The sequence below is a fragment of the Thunnus albacares genome, chromosome 21 (genome assembly GCF_914725855.1).
Source record: "Thunnus albacares chromosome 21, fThuAlb1.1, whole genome shotgun sequence".
Taxonomy (NCBI): Eukaryota; Metazoa; Chordata; class Actinopteri; order Scombriformes; family Scombridae; genus Thunnus; species Thunnus albacares.
The window spans coordinates 14,934,068-14,957,596 of record NC_058126.1 but is presented as its reverse complement, the minus strand read 5'-3'; the positions used below and the strand labels follow the sequence as shown (position 1 = coordinate 14,957,596).

The 23,529-nt window shown below is 39.6% G+C and overlaps 1 protein-coding gene across 2 annotated transcripts in view; it reads right to left on the bottom strand.

Moving 5' to 3' along the window:
• Positions 1–23,529, bottom strand: part of dok6 (docking protein 6) — a 50,761-nt gene that overhangs the window by 18,714 nt on the left and 8,518 nt on the right. For both annotated transcript variants that reach the window (XM_044340201.1, XM_044340200.1), the window contains exon 2: positions 3,291–3,398. In XM_044340201.1, the coding sequence (XP_044196136.1) occupies positions 3,291–3,398 (108 nt within the window). The remainder of the gene's footprint in view (positions 1–3,290; positions 3,399–23,529) is intronic.

Sequence of the window (23,529 nt, the reverse complement as noted above, 5' to 3'; positions counted from 1 at the left end):
TCTTCAGGGATAAATAAACAATAGTAGTTATTTCTGCTGATTACAAAAAGCTCCATTCAAAAAGTAAGAAATCATATACACTTCAGCATGCTGCAGTGTAGCGTGTGGTATGTAATGTACTGCTATTTATTTTAAAAGCACTTTATGAATAAATGTGACCCGATGCTCATACAGTACACACTGTGCATCCACTGTTCAAGTGCCTCTCCTTGAAACTGCTTTTCTAGTCAATAGGGGGGAGTGCGATCAAAAGCATCTAAATCACTTTACCAGGAGATTGATCGTGAATGAAAAAAAAGAGAAGATTACATTTAATTGAATATCACCCGCATTTACAGGCCATTTTGTTCAACAGTCTTCTCTGTGTTCACTCTGCCTGGGAGATAAGGCCCATTACATTATTGTAGTCCATTGTGTGCTAACTGTGGGCCCTTTGCCAGACTGTTGGGAATGAATTAGCTGGGCTCACTGCCCGTATAGTAAAGCTTGACTGTTAAAGGTTAAAAGACTAGACCTAATAACACTGACAACATATGTGGACCACAGATTTCTTTGTTCGATCACATTAGGTATTGTAAATTTCCCCTCCATCGTCAGATATCCTCTGCTCAGCATTGAAGTTACACAGAGAGATTAACGACAAGGAAATACAAAAAGAGGAGTAAAGGGAGAGGGAGCTATGTATATTGATAGATATAGAGATATTTTTCATTTGTTATTTCTTATCCCTCTTTAAAGATAATATCTAAGTATTTTATATGAGATGAGGTGTTTTTTTCCGTGAAGATTCAGATACATATGCATCAACAGTGCGGATTTCTGAGCCATTAATTCCACCAGCCTCTCATCTCTTTCTCTGTTTGTGTTTAGTGTGCAACTCTGCATGTTTTAGTCTCCCTTTATGTGTGAGTGTGTGTGTCTGGTTGTGTCTAAAAGAGAGATTTGGGTGCATTCCCAGCCTTAGGCGCTGGAGTCCAAGCAAAGTGAATCACTTGTGATGAGACCTATTCCTCATCCGCTCCCCTTTCCTCCCCATCTCTCCTTTGTCTTTTGTATTCAAAGGTGTTAAGCTAAATCTCATATTGGAAAGATCACTCCTCTTTGCTTTACTGTTTATTTACACATCCATCTGCACACACTGTTTTTTGGGCATTTAAATAGAGTTCCATCTCTCCACTGTAGCTGCATCTGTCAGGAACTCAGGAGAGATCGAGAAAAGTAGCGCACACGAAAACAAGTTTTCTAAAAAATATTGCTAAAAATATTCGTACTTTGTGGACCAGCGCTCATCAGACTTGGAAAGAAGCAAGGGAGGGTGTGGGTGGTGGAGGGGGGTAGGTGGGTGGAGAGAAGCCAATCCCTTTTGTGTTGATTCTGTAAATCAGCCACCAGTGCAGCCTATTTCCTCCCAAAGCACTGCAGCGTTGAATGAAGCCCTCAGACGGGACCTTTCTTGATCTTTGTGGCGATGCATTACCAGGTGCACTGGTGCATATGTGCACTCATCGCTCACTCCAGCGCTGGGTGTATGAGATGCCTTTGGGGAGGTGGGGGCGGGGGGGGGGTGGTTACAGCCACACAGGACGCCCCATGTGACAGCATGATGTAGTGGGCAGAGAGATGCTACATTCACAATACATGGCTGATACTGTAGCAAGGAGGGATGCTAACAAAGTGGATCAAAGCACCTACCTAGCTTGTGCTTGTATGCATTCTGGGACATTGAGGAAACTACAAAAATCAAAAATTTGCCAAAGTGTGAAATCCCCCACCTGAGTCATAATCACACAATGTGGTACTGAGTCAGCTCTCAAACCACAGCCATGAAAGAAACCTGGTGTCACAGTCCCCTATCATCTGCTGTTATCTCGTCTCATTACTATAAAACACTGTTCACGGTGCGACTCCTTTAACATCATCTCCCCTCACCATGATAATGAGCCATAATTGGAGTATTTCAAAGGGTTTAAGAGGCGAGGAGAGAGATATTATATCCTGGATTATTACTTTTAAAAGGGAGGAAAAGGGCCCCAGAGGACAAGATAAAGTTGCAAAATGTGTCTTAATGGATCCTTAACTCCATCACCTGTGGCCAACTTTCTATATGAAGACGAAAAGGTTCTTAGTGAGAGTGTATAATGCAGCTTACAGGTAGTGTTTATTCCATAGGTGTAATATTCTTTGTTTATTATGCAATGCAAAAAGCACCCACTTTGAGTAACTTAATCTCATACAGTAAGTATTATATTTCAAATTAAGTGTAATAAAAATCAAATCACTTTTTTAAAGATAATATTAATCTATATCACAATAGCATTGAAACATTTGTTCCTGCTGTTTTAAGAGAACACATCTTAAGCCTAAAAGCAATTCCCGGCATTTTATATTTAGTGGGCGACCATCGGCGTCAGATTTTATCAGCTGAAGCTAATTAATTCTACCAGTTGGCCAAATTGCAAAATGAAAGTCTTGGCTGTTGTCTGGTAAATGTGCTCTGCATGCCAATATCAGTAGCATTTAGACTGGGCCAGAGACGGTTCCCCGAGGCAGTGAAACACCAGGGTTAATCTCCTTTTGGTAACACAAAAAGTGAACAGACAAACTATTAGACACATGATTCTCTGGGGATGAATATCTACAGAAAATTCTATGTTTTTCACATTATCATAGACTTGGGTTACTTGAATGTTACCAAATCCTTAGCACTCAAACTCTGGGGATAACAGATATCAATGCTAAATTTTATGGCAATCTGATCACTACATGTTGTTTAATCTTAACCAGCTGATTGACTGATATCTCTATTCCTGGGCCTCACCACTAACAACAAAAATGTTTATTTGAAAACTTGGCTTTGTGAAGCTACCACACAAAGCAGATATCCATCCATTTCTTAGTCTTTCAGTCAATATATTGAACATTTCTGAGTTTTGGACTGTTTGTCCAAGCAATATCAGATGTCACCTTGGGGTTTGGGAAAATGTGTTTTCAATGCAATTTTCATTTTTTTATTATATTTTATAGATAGATGAATTGATTAATGGAGAAAATAATTGGGAAATATAAATGATAATGTAACTACTTACTAGTTGCAGTCCTAGATTGATTATCAAAATAGTTAATGATTAATGTTCTGTTGACCAACTAAAGAACTGACTAATTGTTAAAGCTGTAATATTATTGTATAATGCTGTACAGTACAATAAGGTAAACCAATAGATTCAGACAAATTGAATGAAAACAAGTAATCAGAATAAAATTTATAATGGGATTCAGTTGTGTGTGTTTACCTTATGGAAACTCCGGAAATAGGCTGCCTTCTCGTCTGGGTACTTCTCTAACCGTCGGGGTCCTTTACTGGAGGCCTTTTTGAACACCAGCCAACACCTCCGGAAGATCTGACAACAGAGAATGATGGCAGCCCTGTTACAGAAATACAACTCCCCCAGAGCAAAGAAATACACTGCGTTATGGTTCCTGGGAATACAGACTACAGCGAAACACAATCTGACTGTCTAGAGAAGCCAACCCCCGGTAACCACAAAATAACAGACCAGGTGAACTCAAGCTGACATCAAATGAACAACTCCTGCTATACATAAAGCAGAGTGCAGAGAAACCAACACCAGATAAAGCTCGTCCTAAAATTCAAATGCAAAGGGGAACTTGTTGGTTGGGGCTAAAGAGCACAAGTTATCAGACCTCTAGCACCTAGTGGCTAGGCTAGCCATTGGTCAAAATATTGACTGAGGGTTCATTCCTTTAGTTTACTATTGGAAATAACTGACATTAAGTGGATAATAGTGATTCTTAACCTGATTATGTACTTAAACAAACTGATTTCTAAGGAATGTCATTTTTCGTGAGAGTAAATGCACCAAATAGAAGGGAAAGGAAATTAAACCATTATGCCTCATGAATCAAACCTCTGTAAATATATATATATTTTGGAATATATCTCATTCAAATATCAAAATCTCATTATTTGTGCATTTAGATAATATACTCATCTGGCTATGACAGATTATCAGGGGTTTTGCACTTTGAGTAAACGCTTTCATTTTGGTCAGTGGCAATTCGAATTTCTCTTCCTTTGATTGTATGCCATGAATTGGTAATGCTGAAGTGTTACGTGCTCACAAGCCATTCAGACAGCTCACCGACCACAGTACATTAAAAAATATGTTATTCTCAGTCCTCTGATGTGATTTAGATGAGTTGAAGGATTAGGAAAATTCTTAAATTGGTTGTGTGTTTATGTTGAAGTCATCAGGGTTCTTACTATTTTGAAAAATCCTTTTCTAAGGCATGTAGAGGATATTTTGACTTCTTTTAATGGAGAGGCATACCACATACAGTAAAGACATAGGTCAACCCAGATAGCTGTATGGTAATGATAATGGATTTAGACAGACAAATGGCAGTTAAAACACAGTAGTCTAACCATGTCCAAAATTTAAAATACTACATTTTAAAATGATTTCAACACATCAAAATGTCATTACACTGTCACTACAATGAGCTTCAAAGCCCCTGAAAACTTGGTTTGAACTCTTAAGTATTCTTCTATAACATTGTATATTAATAACTTAGTAAGCAACAATCAAAAGTAAAGTTCAGAAAAAAACTTCCTTAGGTATTATTTATTATGATTTGAACACTCAAATACTAAATAGCTAATCTTCCTCTAAAGTAGAACCAATTCTTTGCTTTTTCACATGGAGCTGTTGTTGGTTGAGAATATGCTTTCCTGAAATTGATGAGTAAATGAGTCCTCAACCTTAACTCCTAAGCTATGTCCACCAAAACTGAAGGGAGTATAATGAGGGAAATGGATACTGGGAAAGTAGGTTAGTAAAAAAAACATTTGATTTGTTTTTCCTTTGTTTATAAATTAATATCCAAAATTCTGGTTAATTTATTGATTCAGTGATTCATTTATTCATCTATCCCCCAATTTCTCAGTGTGACTAATTTACTTATTAATTAGCGATATGGCCAATACGGGTTGCAACTGCAGGCACTTAATAAAATGCCAGAAATTACACAAACAAATATTGTTACATAAGTGAAATTAGATCATTTAAAACATTTCAAATTCACCAAATGACTTGAATTCCCAAGAGCTCAGAACAAACTGCACTCTGCTGTACAAGCTTAACAACTTTATAACTTGGTTTACACTTGGAGTAATGTGTTTCCATTTATTAAATACTGTGGAGCACACACTTGGTTCCTCTCTTACCACACAATGCGCACACACACACACACACACACACACTCTCTCTCTCTCTCTCTCTCTGGTGCAGCAGATTATTGTATATAGTATTGATCACTGAACCACAGTCTGCTCCATCCGCCAGCTGAAGATGACACAAATACTTAGTGTTGTACATCATAGACTACTTCAAGGTCAAGTTATGAAAAAGAACACACAAGCACACACATGCAAACACATAAAAAACAATTTCTTGATTTTCTTTACACAAAACATACATGCATGGACACACAAGTGCAAACATTTAAGTCTGTCCTTGTTATCATATCTTTTATAATTATGTCCATGGTTTATCTCTTTAATTACATATTTTTCATGACAGAAAGACAGATTTCCATAACCTATCCTCCCTTTTTACACAGCCAGTGTCAAGGTGTAAAAAGCCAATATAGACAGAACAGTGCAGTTGAGAGCCAGAATAAGTGTGATGGTTGCCTATCTTTAATAGTAGGACCCTTCTATTTCCTGGTGGAGAAGGCTGCTATCACTCTGTCTGATGTATGATTGCCTTGGGCCGCATGGTTGTGTTGGGGAACCATGGATGTACGATTAATTTGTTTACTCAGCTGGTCTACTTCATAAAAGGCCCACTGAGTTGAACTTGGCACTTTGCAGTAATTGACTAGAGTGGATCCCTAGGTCCTTATCAGTCTGCCTTGATGGGCCTCCATTCCAGTTAAGTGTTGCCTAGGCCCATTATAAACAGCAAACAACACAAAAAAGTGCACTACACAGTCTCTAATGCACTAAGGATCATTCCATGCACTGTCCATAAAATTCTTTTAAGACATATGGAAACAAAGCGGCAATAAAATCTTACTCCAAATTGAACATACTGTATATATTTCCATAACAATGCCTATAAAAAAACACAACTGCAACTTTGACAGAAACACAAGAATAGATGTGAATCCCTTTTGACAGTGGCCATTAGCACATCTGTGACTTTAAAACAGTAAAATTAAAGCTAGCCTCAATTCCCTTTTGGGAGCTTGAGTCAAAGCAATGCTGCCTGCTTGCCGCACACAAAGTAATTCACCCTAGGAGTGCTCAGATTAAGTAATTATACCAGCACAAAAGCAAGCACAGTGAGATAGCTTGTGCATAATAAGAACTAGGGGGTATGAATGGAGAGGGCTTAATTTTGCCTGTTCCACTGTTGTCAATGCTTTGTCAAGGCAGTCCTATTCTCAGGCTGCTGCTGGGTCTTATTCAGAGACACTCTTACACTGATTGTAATTACACAGATGTGAATGAGACTCTCTGCTGGTTTGGTGTGACTCATTTAATGCCAGCACACTGTAGAATACACTGCTTGGCACTGCAAACCAATTCACCAGCTCCAGAAAAAAAAACAAAGTAATGATAAAGAGGACAGCTCTGGTGAAAATAAAATCAGCCTAGTTTTTAATTTGAGCTGTCCTCTGATTGCTTTTGTGTGGAAGCAGTTCCACCTCCACCCACCTTGTATCCCTGCGGTCAATTACCCAAAGTAGGCATTCATTAGCTTGGGAAAAATGGCCCATGCAATATAGGCCACCAGCTTACCACAAACAAAATCAAATTTGGCGTGTTTACAGAGACAAAATGGCAGGCTTGTGATCAAAAAGAAACGCTGCCTTTGGCTTTGGATGCTGCAGTGACAGCAGCGCAGAGGCTGGCCAGCCAAACTTGTACACAAAACTTCTTTCATCCTGATTGCACCAGCAACTTACGGACAATGCCATGTCATTTGTTACAGTTTCATGTTATTTCATTTTCAGCCTTGATTTTATAAGTACGACTGCGACCCACCATAGCTCACAAGCAATCAACCAAACTCTATCTCAATCAGGAAAGATACTTCAAGAATGCAGATACTTTATTTAATTAAGAGTCTTTGACGCTGACCATGTCAAAGAGATCAATTTTTAGGGTTTCAACCTAATAAAACTGAAGTCAGTTGGGGATCTACCTGCTGTATATTCAGAGTGGCAAACCAACATAGACTGATTACATTTATGCTAAAAGCTTCATCTGTATTGAATTTTTAGGCTAAACCCAATAGGAAAGCATTATAGTGGTCAAGTCTGTTATAGATTAAAGTGTGTATTTGTCTCTTTGCATTGCTCAAGGAGAGGAATGATTGGTGGGATTTTTTTTGACCATAAATAAGCTGATTGGGTGAGATTCCCCACATGGGTAAAAGATGACACTAAAGTTTCTTGCCTCCAAGAACGTTTTTTTTGTTTGTTTTTTGTTCACATGCAGGCATTAATATCTAAAACACATTTAAAGAGAACAACAGTTTGTCATTTTGTCATTATGAGACATGATGTACATCCCGAGTCCCTTAAATTGCATCCACATTTCCCTCACTTGCATCTTTTTCTTGCATCTTAGTCCCTCCAACCGGGAATGCGTGGAGAGATGCAAGGAAACCATGCGAGGAGAGAGAGAACGAGGAAATGTTTTTAGAGAAATGAGATGTCCTTTCCTCTGAAGCGCCATGTGAAGCGATGTACGTTTCTGATGATGGCAGCAGCTGATCACAGCTGGATCAGCTGTCAGTTGGTTTTAACAGCTGTGGAGACTTTTGATGGAGGTTGTGTCTGCACACATGTGCACTGTGTGTTATCACTGCCAGAGCAGCAGTGTTTTCCCTCTGTTACCTGTTTGACAAACACCTGCACATGAATAAAAACCTGCATTCTGTATTTAAACTGTGTACTTTGTCCTGCTCAGAGGCACACAAACCATTTCTACTGGTAGAATGCATTTGTATTATTTATTCATTATTTGTGTCTGTATTTATTGATATTCTGATTGTGAATTCATTATTTAGTATCTCAGGATATGGTTAGGGTGTCTTTGAACACTGGAAATTATTTATTAATCTAAATGTTTCGGGGAAAACTGGAATGATGTAACTTATATCAAACCCAACGCTCAGGAATTGTCAGCCTCACATGTGACTGAATGGAAATAACAACAAATTATATAAATTATAAATGTATTTAAAATGTGTTTCTTGTTGACAGACAGTCTCTCCCTGACTTTAATTTTATCCATAATAAAAGTTAATGGGAAAATAACAGATCATGAAAAGAAAAAACTTTCTAATGAATAAAGAAAGTTGTTTATGGTTGTTTTGTTGGTTAGACCTACAATTAACACAGATTTTTAATGGCTCCTCAGAGATCCCTCCTCGCTCCTCAGAGCAGAAATAAGCGCTTCGGGAAATAAGCAGGGATGGAGGAAAGATCAAATAAGAGACTTGGGATGTACCCATGGTCACATAAAGCTGTGTGTCATCAGTGTAGCTACAGAAATGTCCTGATGACTCTACCAAAGGGGCAATAAATATATGGATTAAATAGTAGTGTCCCTAAAATAGGACAACAGGAGCCCCACAAGTGATTCTTGAGTGTTTTGATAAATGCTCATCTATTAAAACAAAGAACTGTCTGAGGCAGTCCCTCAGTCCCTATTTCCCTCACTCTATTAAAAAGAGTTTAGTGATCAACTGTGTCAAAAGCAGTGCTCAGATCAAGTAATACCACACCTAAAAGTTTGTTGGCACAAGCAAAATGAACAAACCTGAAGTCAAGGTGACTCTACAGGTCTTTGCTCGCAGCAGTGAGAACTCACCAAATTCTAAATCGATTCATTCGACTCTGTAAGCAACAGGTCCAATCACCATATGCCTTTTGTGCCTGATTTCAGCAGCTTCTCAGCAGGTAAATATGAACTCTGAAGTCTGCACCTTTCTCTCATGCCTGATTGGCAGGTCTCCATCTCAAAGTCTGATTAATGAGTGGAAGGCTTGTCAGTCAGAAAAGCACATGCACCCCTCACTCAACACGTACCTGCGTAGAAACGCACACATATAATTACCACCATCTAAGCACTTCTGCAAAATGACGGGTCAAATACAGCCACAATAGTTACATCTCTTAAAGACAAAATTATTCATGTGGTCCACTTGTCAAAATGGTACTTTCTGTGAACAGCGAAATTCAGCAGGTCACAATAATCATAAAAAATGAAAAGCCTTACATCAAGATTTAAAGCAGTCATTTTATTGTGTATTCATTTCAGTTCTGGGAGGTGGGATGAACCCACAGGCCATTGGAATCCAAACGAGATTGGGTCATTAAAATTTAACACTTCATTAACACAATCTTAGCATGATTTATTAAAGAAAATTATTTTTTCAACACAAGTTGAATGAGTGTGCCTGGTGTGTGTGCGTGTGTGTCACTATTCTATTCATGAATAGGAAAACAGACCAAAAGGGAAAACAAATAAACACCCTTTGCCTCCTCTTTTTGGCTGAACACGGCCTATATGTTGGTGCGTATGCACATTTGTACATGTGAATAGAACAATGCAATGTGAAGATTATTTTTGCACACAGTATGTGCCAGTTTGTCTCAACTTTTCCTTTAGTTAGGCAGCTAGTGTATTTCTAGCTACATCTTAACTGTTTTATTAATATATTTATATCAACTAAATGTAAAAACCTGAAATTTACTAAAGAAATATTCAACTGCTTGGCAGTGACCTTCCTTAATAATGATGAGAGTCAAGACATTTCCAAATATTTTAAAGCCTAAAAACTTTGTTTCACATCTAGTATTTTCTCTATAACATTAAAGCTGGAGTGTGGAGATTTGGTCTCCCCCTTCTGGCAGTGAGAATAATTACAAAAACACTGTCGTCACATGCTTACATCATAGGCTACTGAAGCCTATTCCGTCACTGCTGTTGTGGCTGTGAAACTGTGGATAAAATGTTTTTATAAAAAGTAATAAATTGTGCTGAGGAGAGTCAGTGAACCAGATGAAGTACTCAAGTTGACAACAACTAAACTCGTTACGTAACTGTAGGCTTCACAAGTAAAAAGCCAATAAGAATAATTTATTAATGTAATCCACACAACAGATGGACAGACTCCAAATGACGAAAAATACTGCCATAAAGAGTGTAATTTGTAACACAACAAAATAAATGATAGAGCATAATATGAAGTGATAGACGTTTTTTCTATTGTCACACAACATATATTGCCATATCACACAATCCTAGGATGCATCATACTATCACAGAGTTTTACCCGAAAATCTTTCAACCAGTTTTCGACCACAGTAAGTAAATTCACTCAAGCAGTAAATTTTTTCGAATGACAAGTTGTGTTTATTGTTTCATGTGTCATAGTCATGATCATTTAACAGATTATTTAGTACTTCAACACATCCTGAAGTTTGCCATGTCAGAGCTTTTCAGTACAAAAGCAGGTCAGGTTTAACTGTGAGGAGTCATTGTCCAAACGATTGTAACAGCTGTTTCCTTCGTCCCGCCACTAGTGCGGTCACACTGTTTGTGTTATAGCAGGCTCTACTCTGATCAAACCACTGCACCTACAGTTTCCCAGGACAAGGATGAGGAATGTCTTGTGTGTAGGAAGACATTCAGCTCATCCTTGCCTGGGGAAGTGTGGGTGCAGTGTCTCTATTGTCTGCACTAGTCCCACGAGGTATGTACTGAGGGCGCGGGGCACTATATCTGTCACAACTGTGACAATGAATAAAAAGAGAGAATTTATGTTAGTAATACAGGAAATGAAATGTGGTATTTTTACCCTGTTATGCTGTTAAATGTTCTTTAAAAGTTATACTGTTCATACTGTTGTTGTAAAATGTTAAAAATTGAAACTGAAAATGAAATTTAATCATTTTTTGTTCAGATAAAGGACATAATAATGCACAACCACCGTTCAAAGTCAAATTATACTGAAGTTGTTCCACATTTGTACAAAATAGCACCTGGTATTGACATCCCTGTTCTCCCCTACCGATATAGATACTGATACTGCTGATCGATACCGATAGTTAGCGATACTTTTATTGATACTACTCTCCAATATTTGGTGCAAAATATAAAGACATAACATGAAAAGATTTGAAAAGATTCAACAGTTATTTATTTACAAACATAACAGTTAAATTAGAAGTGCTTAAACCCAATGCTAACTGTGTCCTGAGTGAATAACTAGACTTATTTTTATAATGATTAGGTCTGTCAACAAAAGAAAATGTTGGTCAACTGAAATTCTACCTACTCTTAATACAATCGATTGAAAAGCAACGTTCACATAATATAGTAAACAAGCCAAGTTAGTCCTACGAGCTAACGCATGCTAACTACGGGTTTGCTGGTGATATCTAGTGTCGGCAACATTTTTTGCCGACACTAGATATCAAACAAAAGCCAGAGACTGAATCATATCAAGTTGCTGTGAGCTGTACATTCACCATTTCTAAGCAGAAAGCAGAAGATAACATTATCTCAGAGTCTGACAAGCTCGGACAGGTCTCCTGCTCCTGCCTCTTTCTCAGAATCACGCTGGTCGGTGGCTGTCTCCATCTTCTTTTTTCCATTTAATAGTAGGTAGAAACCGGCGTTAAGGTGCATTATCGCCACCTACACCAGCTATGTTAGAATGAATTAACATAATTTAAATACCGATTGCAGCATTGTTTGTCCAGGAGCTTATCAATATATCGGTACTGACCAGTCAGGAACGGGTACCATTTAGTACCAGTTCTCAATACCCATCCCTAAATATGATTGCTGTTGAAACCATATGCTTCTCTTAATATTTTATGTAATACACTGTTACATATCATTTATGTCAGAATCACTGTTGATTTACTATAGTGATGAGCTGAAGTATGTGACTTTTGCATTACTTTCAAGACTATTCAACGAGTCGAGTTATCCTCTTCCACTCTCACCCCCCCTACTACAGACCCATTTTTTTGGGGAAAGGGGATCTTTAGGGGAGAGTAGCAGGTCAATAGCATGCCCCACATAGAAGTGATATATATCATCTGAAACCTGGGAACCTGAAGATTTATTTGAAATGCAGTTCAGCACTGTGTGTCAAGTTGTTCCACTCATAAATCTGTAATAAACATTGTGTTTATTACGTGTTTTGGTTAGGCACCTGTTCAAATTTTGAAAGTTTAGAGTGTATAAGAGCTTGGAACATTATGATGGAAGTATATGATGGCCATTCCCATGCTCAGTTATGACTCATAAATTGTTGCGGGAATTTTTGGGTTGATGTTATTTGTTATATAGATTTGGTGAAAAATTTAACCATTTTTGACCACTCAAGGACTGATAAAAAATAGTCAAAAATCCCTCAAAATACCATGTTAAGACACCAAGACCTTGGGGAACACCATAGAAAAAGTCATGCTGTGATTTGGTATCAAAATGACATTTGGAGATTTCTTCAAGAATTGCATTTTTCAGCGATTGGATGACAAGCACTTCTGTTCTGGAAATTGCTCAGAAACCCCCTTATTGTCAATATATCTGGGAAAGCCATACATCCTCTGAATGTTCTAGGTCTCTAGTTTGTGGTTGTAAAGTTTCATGAGGCTGTAATGAAACTTTACCTAGAGGTCACAATAGGTCATTTTATACAGTGAGGTCAAGTTTCACAAAATGGTCTCACTACAATGAAATGGTTACTATGGGGACTAACATCATCATACATGAATACAATTGGGCTCATTTAATCCACAAGCATCTCAGCCTTCCAGTCATACCAAATTTATGCAATTCCAAAACTGTTTAGGGACCCCAGTATGCAGAAATATTCAAATACACCATTTTTAGAATAGGCAAAACACATTTATAATGCCTGCAAAAAACTGCATAGTTTGTGCCCAAAACTTCATGGGACTAGAATACAGTGGGCATGTCTGTGAAGGGGAGACTTGTGGGTACCCCACACATTTTCATTCAGATATCTTGAGGTGAGAGGTCAGGGGACCCCTCTGAAAATAGAGGTGCCAGCCTAACTTTGGAACGTTATTTACCCCCTTCCTGACAAGCTATCATGACATGGTACCAATGGATTCCTTAGGTCACCTGGTTTCATGTGATACCAGCTGCAATCTTCACTGTAGCTTTAAAATTGAGTCCACTACAGCCTCTGAAAGACAGTAATGTCACATGTGGACGCCGGCATCCTCAGGGAGTGGAAGAGGTTAAGAAAAGTGAGTGTAGCAGAGTTTCTATTCAACTTCAGCCACAGCAGACCAGGAATCAACAGAGACTGTGTTGCCTGCCCACATCTGACTGCCTTGCGAGCACCATAACAGCAGCACATTGGACTACTGCTCCATTGGCCCTGGGGTGGGACCGCTGCATTGGCTGGGAGGCCCTGCTGTCTGGCCCTTGTTGCTCGGCGTCCACTACTACTGGAAGGCCCCGTGAACAGAGCCAGCATGGCACAACAGCTTCAGAATCAGCGGAAACAAGCTCTGCAATGCTGCTCCAACAAGTAGCGGAAACTTCACATCTTCCTGTGATAAGAGTTGATGTGAACAGAACTAATCATCTTAGAGAAGTTTGATTATTTCCCTAGCGCTCCACCATTCTCTGGTAGCTCTGAATCACATACTTCTTGATGATATTTATGCCTTTTGTATTCAGTTATTGATAGATATTTAGCTATAAATAAATGTCCTCATTTATCAGCAAGTCATTGTGTGTTCTTTAAAGCAGAAGACAGAGGTCCCTGTATCAAGAGTTCACAACTTCTGATTATGAGACTGATTCATTTGGTTTATTAATTTTTCCCTCAATTGAACGTAGTGCCCCAATTATAAATGAGTGCAAAATTTCATGCTACAGCATCCACTGAAAACAACACTGAAATGGCAGTGAAGTGGTGCAACCCAAATTTGAAATCCAATGAAAATACGTATGATGGAATTGCTTGAAAATTGGTTTACAAATTGGTCTACAATTCAATTTGACTTGAGCAAAAGTGTAAATTTGAATGGGAAAAATACCCAACTTCCAAGAGATTGTTTTCATTTTGTCATTATGTTGTATTTTGCATAGACTATCATTAAAGGAAATAAGAAATCCTTTAAGTATTTGACCTGCAACACTACAAATACTTGAGAACATTGTACTATATATGAATAAGACAGACCTTCTTCAGTTCTGAAGTGCATCCTCTTCACTATCAAAAAACAATGAGTACATCGCCACATGTAGCAAGGCAGTGTGTAAAATAGGCATCAGCAAAAGCAGCGAGCCGGAGAGAACATTTCAAGGGCAATCCTTTCACTTTTAGGGAGGTCTGTCTGTGGCGAGGAAAACACTTCAGGAGGCACTTGGCAAGGTGCAGCGAGTTCATCAACACCAGCTCTACCACGACAACCAAACTGAGAATGTTGTATGAGGGGACCGGAAGAGGGACTGGAGCCAAAATATGATTACAGACAGACAGATGGAAGCTGGACTGTTTGATGGGCTATAAAAGGTTCAAAAGGAAGCTAAGGGCAGACCTGTTTACACATAAAATAACCTTGCTTTATGGTTTATGGTTGGTCCAATAAATGCCTTAAAGCTCAACTTGGGCTGCTGACAGGTAGTATTGTCAGAATATATCATATGGAGGAGTGTGTAAACCTATGACTGAGGTGTAGTGGAGAACTTTACCTCACAGACCTCAATAATGATCCATCTTTGAGTTCTCAGTCATTTTCTGTAAGTGGCCTAAAACACAAAGTCCATTCACTTCACAGAACATTATCAAACTTCTGGCATTATTGAGGAACTGTCTCGCCTTTCAATAAAATATGGGCTGTATTCCCCCCTCCGACAGACAAATCACTCGTCATTTGGATGAGCTGAAGAACTAAGAGATGAAAATGATTTCCAATGACAGCCTGGTTCAGGTAAATGACTAATCACACAGCAGAATAAAAATAGCAGTCTGTTAGATATTCTCCAGAGCACTGGTGAATATTGAAACACAATTGCAATACCTTCGAGGCACAAAATGCATGTATTCTTCTCCTGATATATATTTCTTTAAAAAGGACAAATGTGGGAAGGGTTTGTAACCTCATGATGATTCATGTGTCCTACAAACTATGATTTAAAGATGATTGCTGCTGCACTTACTGATGATACAAGGAATGAGAGTACTTCAATCAAGGTAGTCCTATAACACTCAGATATGACGTTAACAGGCTGGATTTAGCTGGCACTTAGCATGTAGACTATTGAGCTATTTTTAATAGGATTCGGAACAAAAGAAAGCAGTTTTTAACCTTCACAAGGAAAACATTAAAAATCCAAACATCAGATACTTGCTTAAAAGTTTCTGTCTGTGTTTGCTTTTTCTGTCAAACTCCTAGCAGTAGTGAGGATGAAGTCTTCCTCCTCATTCAGCTCTGCATAAGGTTTAGTCTTCCCCTGGTGATAATGACGCCTGATGGACTATGACAGACCAGGCCTGGCAATATCAGCTCTTGGTGCTGGCAATCAATTTCAGACGGCGGCGGGGTCTGTGCCGCGGTGTCCATCTTTATAATTTGATTTGTTATCCCGTTGGACAGTTGTTACAGCAATCATTGCGGCGATCACTCTGTCAACCGCGACCCCAGCCTCCATCTCCCTACCCCAAATCCTCCCAGGACCGCTCCACCATTTCAACAATTCTTGGCCAAGTGGGACGACTACAAAAGTTTGTCTTAATTGCACCGCCGCTTCCTCTGTCACTCTTTTCCCTAGCCGCCGGCTGTCACCTTTGACTTCATACATAACTCTCATCCCAACCAACCCCCCTCCCTCTCCCCCAATACCAAAATATATTTCCCGCTGCATCTAAAATGTTTGTACATCCCATAATTTTGTAATTCGCCCCTGACTACAGCTGTTGGCAGGGTGGCGAGCCAGCCGCGCCCCAGTTAATCATAGATTACTTTATCTGGGCCATTCCAAATCCTCATGTGTAATGCAGTGCTACCTCAGCAGCAAGTAATCACTGCCCCCCACTCCATCCCAAACACACACACACACACACACACACACACGCACACACTCCCCCTCCTCACTTTCTCTCCAAACCTGATTCGTCTGTGTCTCCTCCTGCCCTTCTGTCGTTACCCTTTCTCTTCTCCCATCCCTCATTTCTCTCTTGTGTCTATATGCATGATTGGGCATTCTCATCAAATATTCATGAGCCAAACTGGTCCCAAAATGTAATATCATAGTATTAGTAACCCTTATTTCATTTGTTAAGGCCTTGGCTGTGACTGTGTGGCATTACATAAAGGGTATTATTCATAGGTGAAAACTGGATTCCGGTCACAATGTGGCATGAAATATGATGGACAACAAGTTCCAGCTGATTCCTTGCCCAAAAGCCAAGGGTCTGGCTAGCCAGAGTGACAAAGACTGCAAGGGCAGGTGGTATAAAAATGACCATGTAACAGACAGAAATAAGAGGGAGATTGAGAGAAAAGCCGAGGAGAAGGAAAAATAAAAGAGAGCATGAAAGGAAAGCAGCAGACATAAGAGGGTCAAAAGAAAAGAAGTTTGCTTAAGAGAAAGTTTGGAGAAAATGATCATGAGATGATGAGAGCAGCTGTTGAAAAAGTAGAGTGTCAGAATAGGCCAGAGCCATTGAGGCAACTGGCTGCAGCCCTCCATTAAGATTCATGATAGATTATGCTTTTAAATAGGACTTGGTGGTCAGAGCTTTGCGGATAGATCATGATATTGAATTCAGCATACAGACTACCTTTTGCTGTATAGTTAAAAGGAATCTCTCTCTTCCTCTTCTCCCAAATTTCAGGCATAACAACCTTTATGCAACTATTTTTCAAATCTTGGAAAGCTATAAGCCACAAAACTCCTTCCAATTCTCATGCAAATAACATTGTTGAATGCAAAAGTAAAAAAAAAAAAAAGGTTTTTTGTTTCTTATTAAAGTGGGGGAAACACAGAAAGATGTTCGACCCATGCTGGGCAGCCTCAAGCAGCAAAACATTACTTAAAATGTCACACACTGCGAGGATCCAGCCATCACGGCTCGTGGAGCATTTTTTAAGCAGAGCACAAAAATAGCAGCCAAATTATTCTGAAGGAGATGTAGGTCAATATTGAAGTTTCTCTCTCAGGTGTGAGGGAGCGAAGAGGAGTTGGGGGAAATTATTTTTTATGGTGTAAACAGGGCTCATGTCAGCTTAGACTATGGCTTCACCAGCATCCGCCCTGGATTATTGAGCACAGACAGATTCAAACTGACACGAGCAAGAGGAACAAAACAGTGTTTTTTTTTTACAGGGGAGAAGAGAAGAAAGGATTGCACTGCAATCATAATACCATAATCTACCCATAAAGTTTAATAATGTCGCTTACTTCAGTGTGGTAAAGTTATCCCATCATATATTTTAGCTGCTATTGATTCTAACGATACTCAGGTTGGCAGGCGCCCACTGTCAATACTGTTGGCTACAGTGTATCGGGCTGCATGCATGTGTAAAACATTTTTACGGTGGGATAATTTTACTTTAAGTCATCATTATGACAATTGCCTGCTCTTTAAACCATCCCTCATCCAAACCTCTTTATGTATTACAGCTTTAGTCAGCAATCCTCTGCACACACGCACACACACACACACACACACACACAGCAATTTCCATTTAATCCATGTACAAGGCTGAAGCGTTCACAGACAATAACACGCAGACAAAGGAGGATTTGACTATGGCAGAATACCCTCGCCGACAAGCGTCCTGAGACCACCACAGACAGAGAGCAACAATACGGTGCAGTGTTATTTTCTTTATAGGACTGGAATGAGTTGTCCACCATTGTGTATCCTCTTGCCGCGCTGAATGTTAAACTGAACTAAATCCATAAATGACGAAAACATGCTCTGAATGCACAAAAGCGCAAAACTTCATTTAGGTTTAGCTGTTATGTAGGCAAAGCTTTATTTTTCACTTTCGTATGTTGGTGCTCGTGTCACCAGAGGCTTCCGGACGAAATTAGCATCTAGGCCAACAGGTGAGGGGGCTGTTACATGGAAACCAAATACAGTGGCTCAGAAGTGACCGACTAGCCTCAGTGGGAAGTGAATATAAAGTAAGAGGATGAAAGGAGCTCTTGGTACACTGGCCCACAACCATAATATAACTCCACCAATTGACTAGCTTAATTACCATTAGCTGACCACTTGATTATCATATAAATAAAGACTGTGAAATTGAATGAGGCGCGGACCACCGTGCGGTGTTCCAGCAAATATTTGCATGTTTAGCAGGATATTATGAAATGCTGAGTGTTTTCCAGGACACTTTGTGCGAGCGTTTGTTATTTGAATTTCATCAGAAGCCCTAAAAGCAGTAATCCTCATGCATTGGTGCAGTCGCCCCCCCCCCCCCCCCCCCCCCCCCCCCCCCCCACACACACACACACACACCCTCCCTGAGGATTAATTCTAAAGAGGAACTCGCTCACTGATGTTTGGGCTGCTTCTCTGATACGGTTAGCTGGGAAAGCAGCGGGCTCTGTGTCTGCAACAACTATTCCCTCACAACCAGAAAGCAGAGATTTGAGCTTGCTGGAACTAACTTGACTCAGCCACATTTGGTCTGCAAATCAAAGAGGACGCTGGGGAATAAACAGGCGTGCGTACTTTTGTGTGTGTGCGCGCGCAAAGGAGGGAAAATGTGGCGGCGCACTTTTACGTCAAAGAACGGGGTCTGATGGAGTTTGTCATATTGTTTTTGTCTCATTTCCTCCCAAAGAACACACTCTCTTGGAATAAGTGGGCTGTGATTCAGTGTCACTGTGTGTCCCAGCATGAAATCATTGAGGAATGCAATTATCACTTTGCCCAAAAGACATTTCTTTGAAATGAGAGCGAACAACTGGGAACATAAGAGGGGAGTGAAAGGGAGGGAGGTGTGTGTATGTGTGTGTGTGTGTGTGTGTGTGTGGGTGGGTGGGTGGGTGGGGGCTAACACTGGTTATTGTTGATCCCAATGCCTGTTCTGCACTTCAAACTTCCTTTTGTTAAATTAGCCAAGTCCTAATCTGTTGGCATGTAAGGCTTCCACTACAATTCATGATGGGTCAAAAGTTTGCCATATTAACTTTGTCCAATAACTGCGTGTTTTCAATTGTTTTTATGACTCTTAAGAGCCATTATTCTCTCCATTATGACCTTTAAATGATCTGCTCGAAGTGCCATTGCCAAGGCTACTATTGTGTGCACCATTTCCATTGGAAGATCCAAAATTCATTCCCTGAACAGTAATTCTTGTGGAAATATTAAAGTTGTTTAATAGAAAGGGGATCAGATTGCCTTGGCCTACGCTTAAGGTCATTTCGGCTCATTAGAACGGAGTGATTTTATTTTATATTTTTTTAAAACGGGCAGCTTTGCATACGACGTGAGAGAGTCAGCTGTAGTGTTTTCATGCCAGTGTGCCGAGCTGGGCAGGTACCAAACTGTCACCCCAGTACTCAGTGAGAAGTAAACTGTCACCTCCTTACTATTAAAAGAACTCCCCTGAGAGAGAAAGAGGGAGGGAAGGAGAGTGGAGTGTACAAACTCATCTCCAAACAAACAGAAACAAACAGAGCTCCCACACAGACAGGGGGGGGGGGGGGGGTGATATGAACTGGCTGCTTTTTTTTTTTTCCTCCCCGACTTACGCAAGACTCCAAGGTCAAGGTTTTTTAACAGCACATTAATAATACAGAGCCTTACAATTAGCGCCACATAAAAAAAAAAGCTTTGTTTAGTCGACAGCTTGGGCAAATTTACATTATTCAACAAGGCTATTTGCTTGGATTTAAAGCAGCTCAGGTGTAATGCTTAATTATTATTTTTAGCAAGACCATAATAATGTTTACCGATGAACCGCGTTGGGTAAATTAAGAACACAGAGACAAAGACAAGAACCTTAACACACATAGACACGCACGCACAGCTGAGGCTATCTTTGGCTGCACAGTGTACTGAATGTGCTTGGCAAGCGGGCTGATGAAAGGTAACAGCAGGAGAAGAACTCATTATGGATCGTGATTCAAATATAAAAGGTAGGAGGTTCTTTTTTTTCGCCTAAGAATAACTTCACCAGGTCCCCTTTTGATAGACTACATACAAATGTGATTATCAGCTTTGACGGTTACAATACGATTTCTCTGGATCACATAATGGCTAAATTGAATTTGGAAGCAGTTTGAGAGGGATGGCAGATTGTTATCATGAGACTATACATACAAACAATGACATCTGAGAACTCCCTCGAGGAATCCTTTTTTTTTTTTTCTCTCACGTTTTGGTCCAAAATTTCATGTGACACATTGATACAGAAAGAAAAACTGACCTTGACATTAACACACACCTGCGCACACAGACACATAAAAACACCCATGCGTTTACACATGCAAATACACATAAACACAATGCCCACAGACTGTATTCACACACACACACACACAAAGAGACGCACAAACTGAAAGTGAGCTTAGCTGCAGAGTAGAGCCCCGAGGGCTGGTCTGTTGATTAATGAGGGGAGGAAGGCGAGGAGAGGAGGATGAAGCAGAAGTGTTAATGGAGCTATGATAGATTCCTCTACGCCTGGTGTTTTATAGGTGAGTCTCCAGTGTATCTGCACAATGTAGCGATACAGTACCACAGAGAACTGTAAAGCCAGAGCCTCCGCGTGGGTGGTGAAATATGTGGATCAGATGGACTTGGATATGGAACAATAATACACTCACCTTTCAAATTCACACAGCTTATATTATTAGGGAAATGAATTAAACTGTGAGTGAACATTATGAGGATACTGTAGCTACAAGATGGAAATGCGATCCAAAATAGAATTTATTTCAACTTTATTGAAAAAACAGTGAAGATTATCTTGTAAAACGGCAGTGAGAGACACATCCTTAAGCAACTTTCTAACAACCGAGACAGCACTCAGAGTGAATTTACATGAACATCCAATTTGTTAGCACCTCATTGAAGTTTAACTTCTTTGTATTCTTAACAACAATTATTAACAGTATTAACAACTTGAATAAATTCTCTCAGTCAGGAGTCTGTTCTCAGTTCAATGTCGGGGAAGCTTGTGGAGGTTAAATCTCTCAATGACATCACAATACAGATAGTATTGAGATAATTTAAGGTCTTTAATATTCACTGAACTGAATGAAATTGGGAAGATAAAATAAATGAATTTTGGCTAAAATAGGCAAATCATTCATGAAGAAAAAATGGGCACAATGTGCCCTTTCATTTTTGTTCATTTTCAGTTAATATGCAGATGAACCTGAACAACAGAACAGTTTAATATAATTTATCTTACTCCATTCTTTTTTCTGCGGATTATAATACACCTTTTAAATTGATGTGGTGAACTTCTTCACAAACAGTTGCCTATTTACACATCCAGCAACATTCATTTTGAGTTGAGTTTCTGCCCACCAGGAAAATCTAAGTCCAATAGTCACTCTCCTTTTAGCTCTGTTTTTGGTCACCACTAACTCCTTAACGCTAAGAGGAATTACAGAATCAGTAATAATTATCTGTGGGTTCAACAGTATGAGGGATCCCTTTCACATAAGTCATAATGTGATGCATAAATATTATAAAAATACTGATGTCTTTGATGCTTTAAATTATATGTTCTGTTCGGTTTTCTTTTTTGTTTTTCATTTAATATACAAAATAAAATGAAAGACAGAAAAATTGAACAAAAGCTAACAAGTTCTGGGATAATATGGTTGTTCTTTCTGCTTTTTCTTAAATTTCTGGTGTTGAATCGAGCATCTGGTGTGTTGTCAGGGTGCAGGATCTGCTGGGATTGGAAAGATTAAATAGCCATGAAGAGAGTCTCTACTACTGAGCTGTGACTTTTCCCCCAATCTTTTCCCCCAATGGGATTAGAGAACTTTGCACTTTACAAAGCAGCTCATCAGAAAACATTGGGAACACAAAGCTGTTATGGACAATTCTGGCTTGGTGTGACATGTGTTTGCGGGTGGATTTCGGGCGGGGTGACAAAAATAAACAGCAAGACAGAGGAGACGGCAACAGGAAAAAAAGTGGTAGAGTCTGAAAGTTGTATCCGGTTATTTTGAGAGCATGACGTTGAGTGAGGGCAAGAAATGAGTGTTGAGACAAAAGAGCATTTTTATTAGCCACCAGTTTTCTAAGGTGCGGACATCACTAACTGCTAATAACAACATTTGTCCCTGTTTACGACAAAAAGCCTTTTTGATAATTAGGAACAACGGGAATCAATGATGTGAAATGTTCAAGTGGGGTCCGGGCAGAGATTTATTTATGAAAGCGACTATATAATAGAGGCACATTTTTCACTAAGAATAACGACTGTTGGGCTGTTGTTCCCATATCCTGCTAGAGATGCAATTCATCAGGTCCAATAAGAGCTGGTAATTTGTCTTCAGGTCTTTGTCTGATGGAGGAAGCTGATGAAAACTAAAAGGAAATGACCACACAATGTATAGCCCTGCATATCTGTGAATTAATGCAGTCCAACAAACATCTATCACAGAAGCTGAAACTGGGCTATGGGCACCCACAAGGCACGAATAAAACCTAAGAATGTTAAAAACCCTTTATCTGCTATGGTTTCAATTTCCATTTGGCAATCAGAAATATTTAGTGGAGAACACGGCTAATTGTGGCCACTGGATCTAAGAAATAATCTGATTTCTTTGCACAACCCTAGTCTCATTTATCCGTGTTGTTTGGAAAGTGAGTCTCAATTGCTCAAAGTCTAACATAGCTGACTGTGTCTTTTCTACGCTCCACTGACAAGTACAGTTCCTGGGGTGAAAAATCTCCTGACATCCACCAATCTGGACGGCCTGTCATTGTTAATAGTGAGTGCATGGAGGTGGCAAGATCCTATCTTAAAAGGCTGTGCCATCTTGGACAATAGACACATTATTCTCTGTTTCTTTGCCTCTGCTTTGGTGGGTGCTTGTGCGCCAACAAAGGGGGGACATACCCACACCATTACAGTACACTCTGTCCACGTAAAGGCCACTGGTCACTGAACACAAATACCCACTTGTAAGCCAAAAACAGCCAAGAGAGACAAAAGAGGGATAAAACAGTTGATAAGTGCTAATGGAGGGTTACTGTAGACAGGGCTGAGAAGAGAGCACAAGTGGGTCCAGCAAAGTACTTATAGAGTAATAACTCTTGATTTCGTCTTTGTATTTCATAAGCAAATGGACAAAAAATTCTTTATTTGCATGGTTAATGTCGTTATCAGTGTCCATTGTAAGCTGGGGTATCAAAGGTCTCCATAACCTAACATTTTGACGGTTTTATTATCTCTTTCTGAAGATGCAAGGTTTGGAGTTATCAAACTTAATGGCTG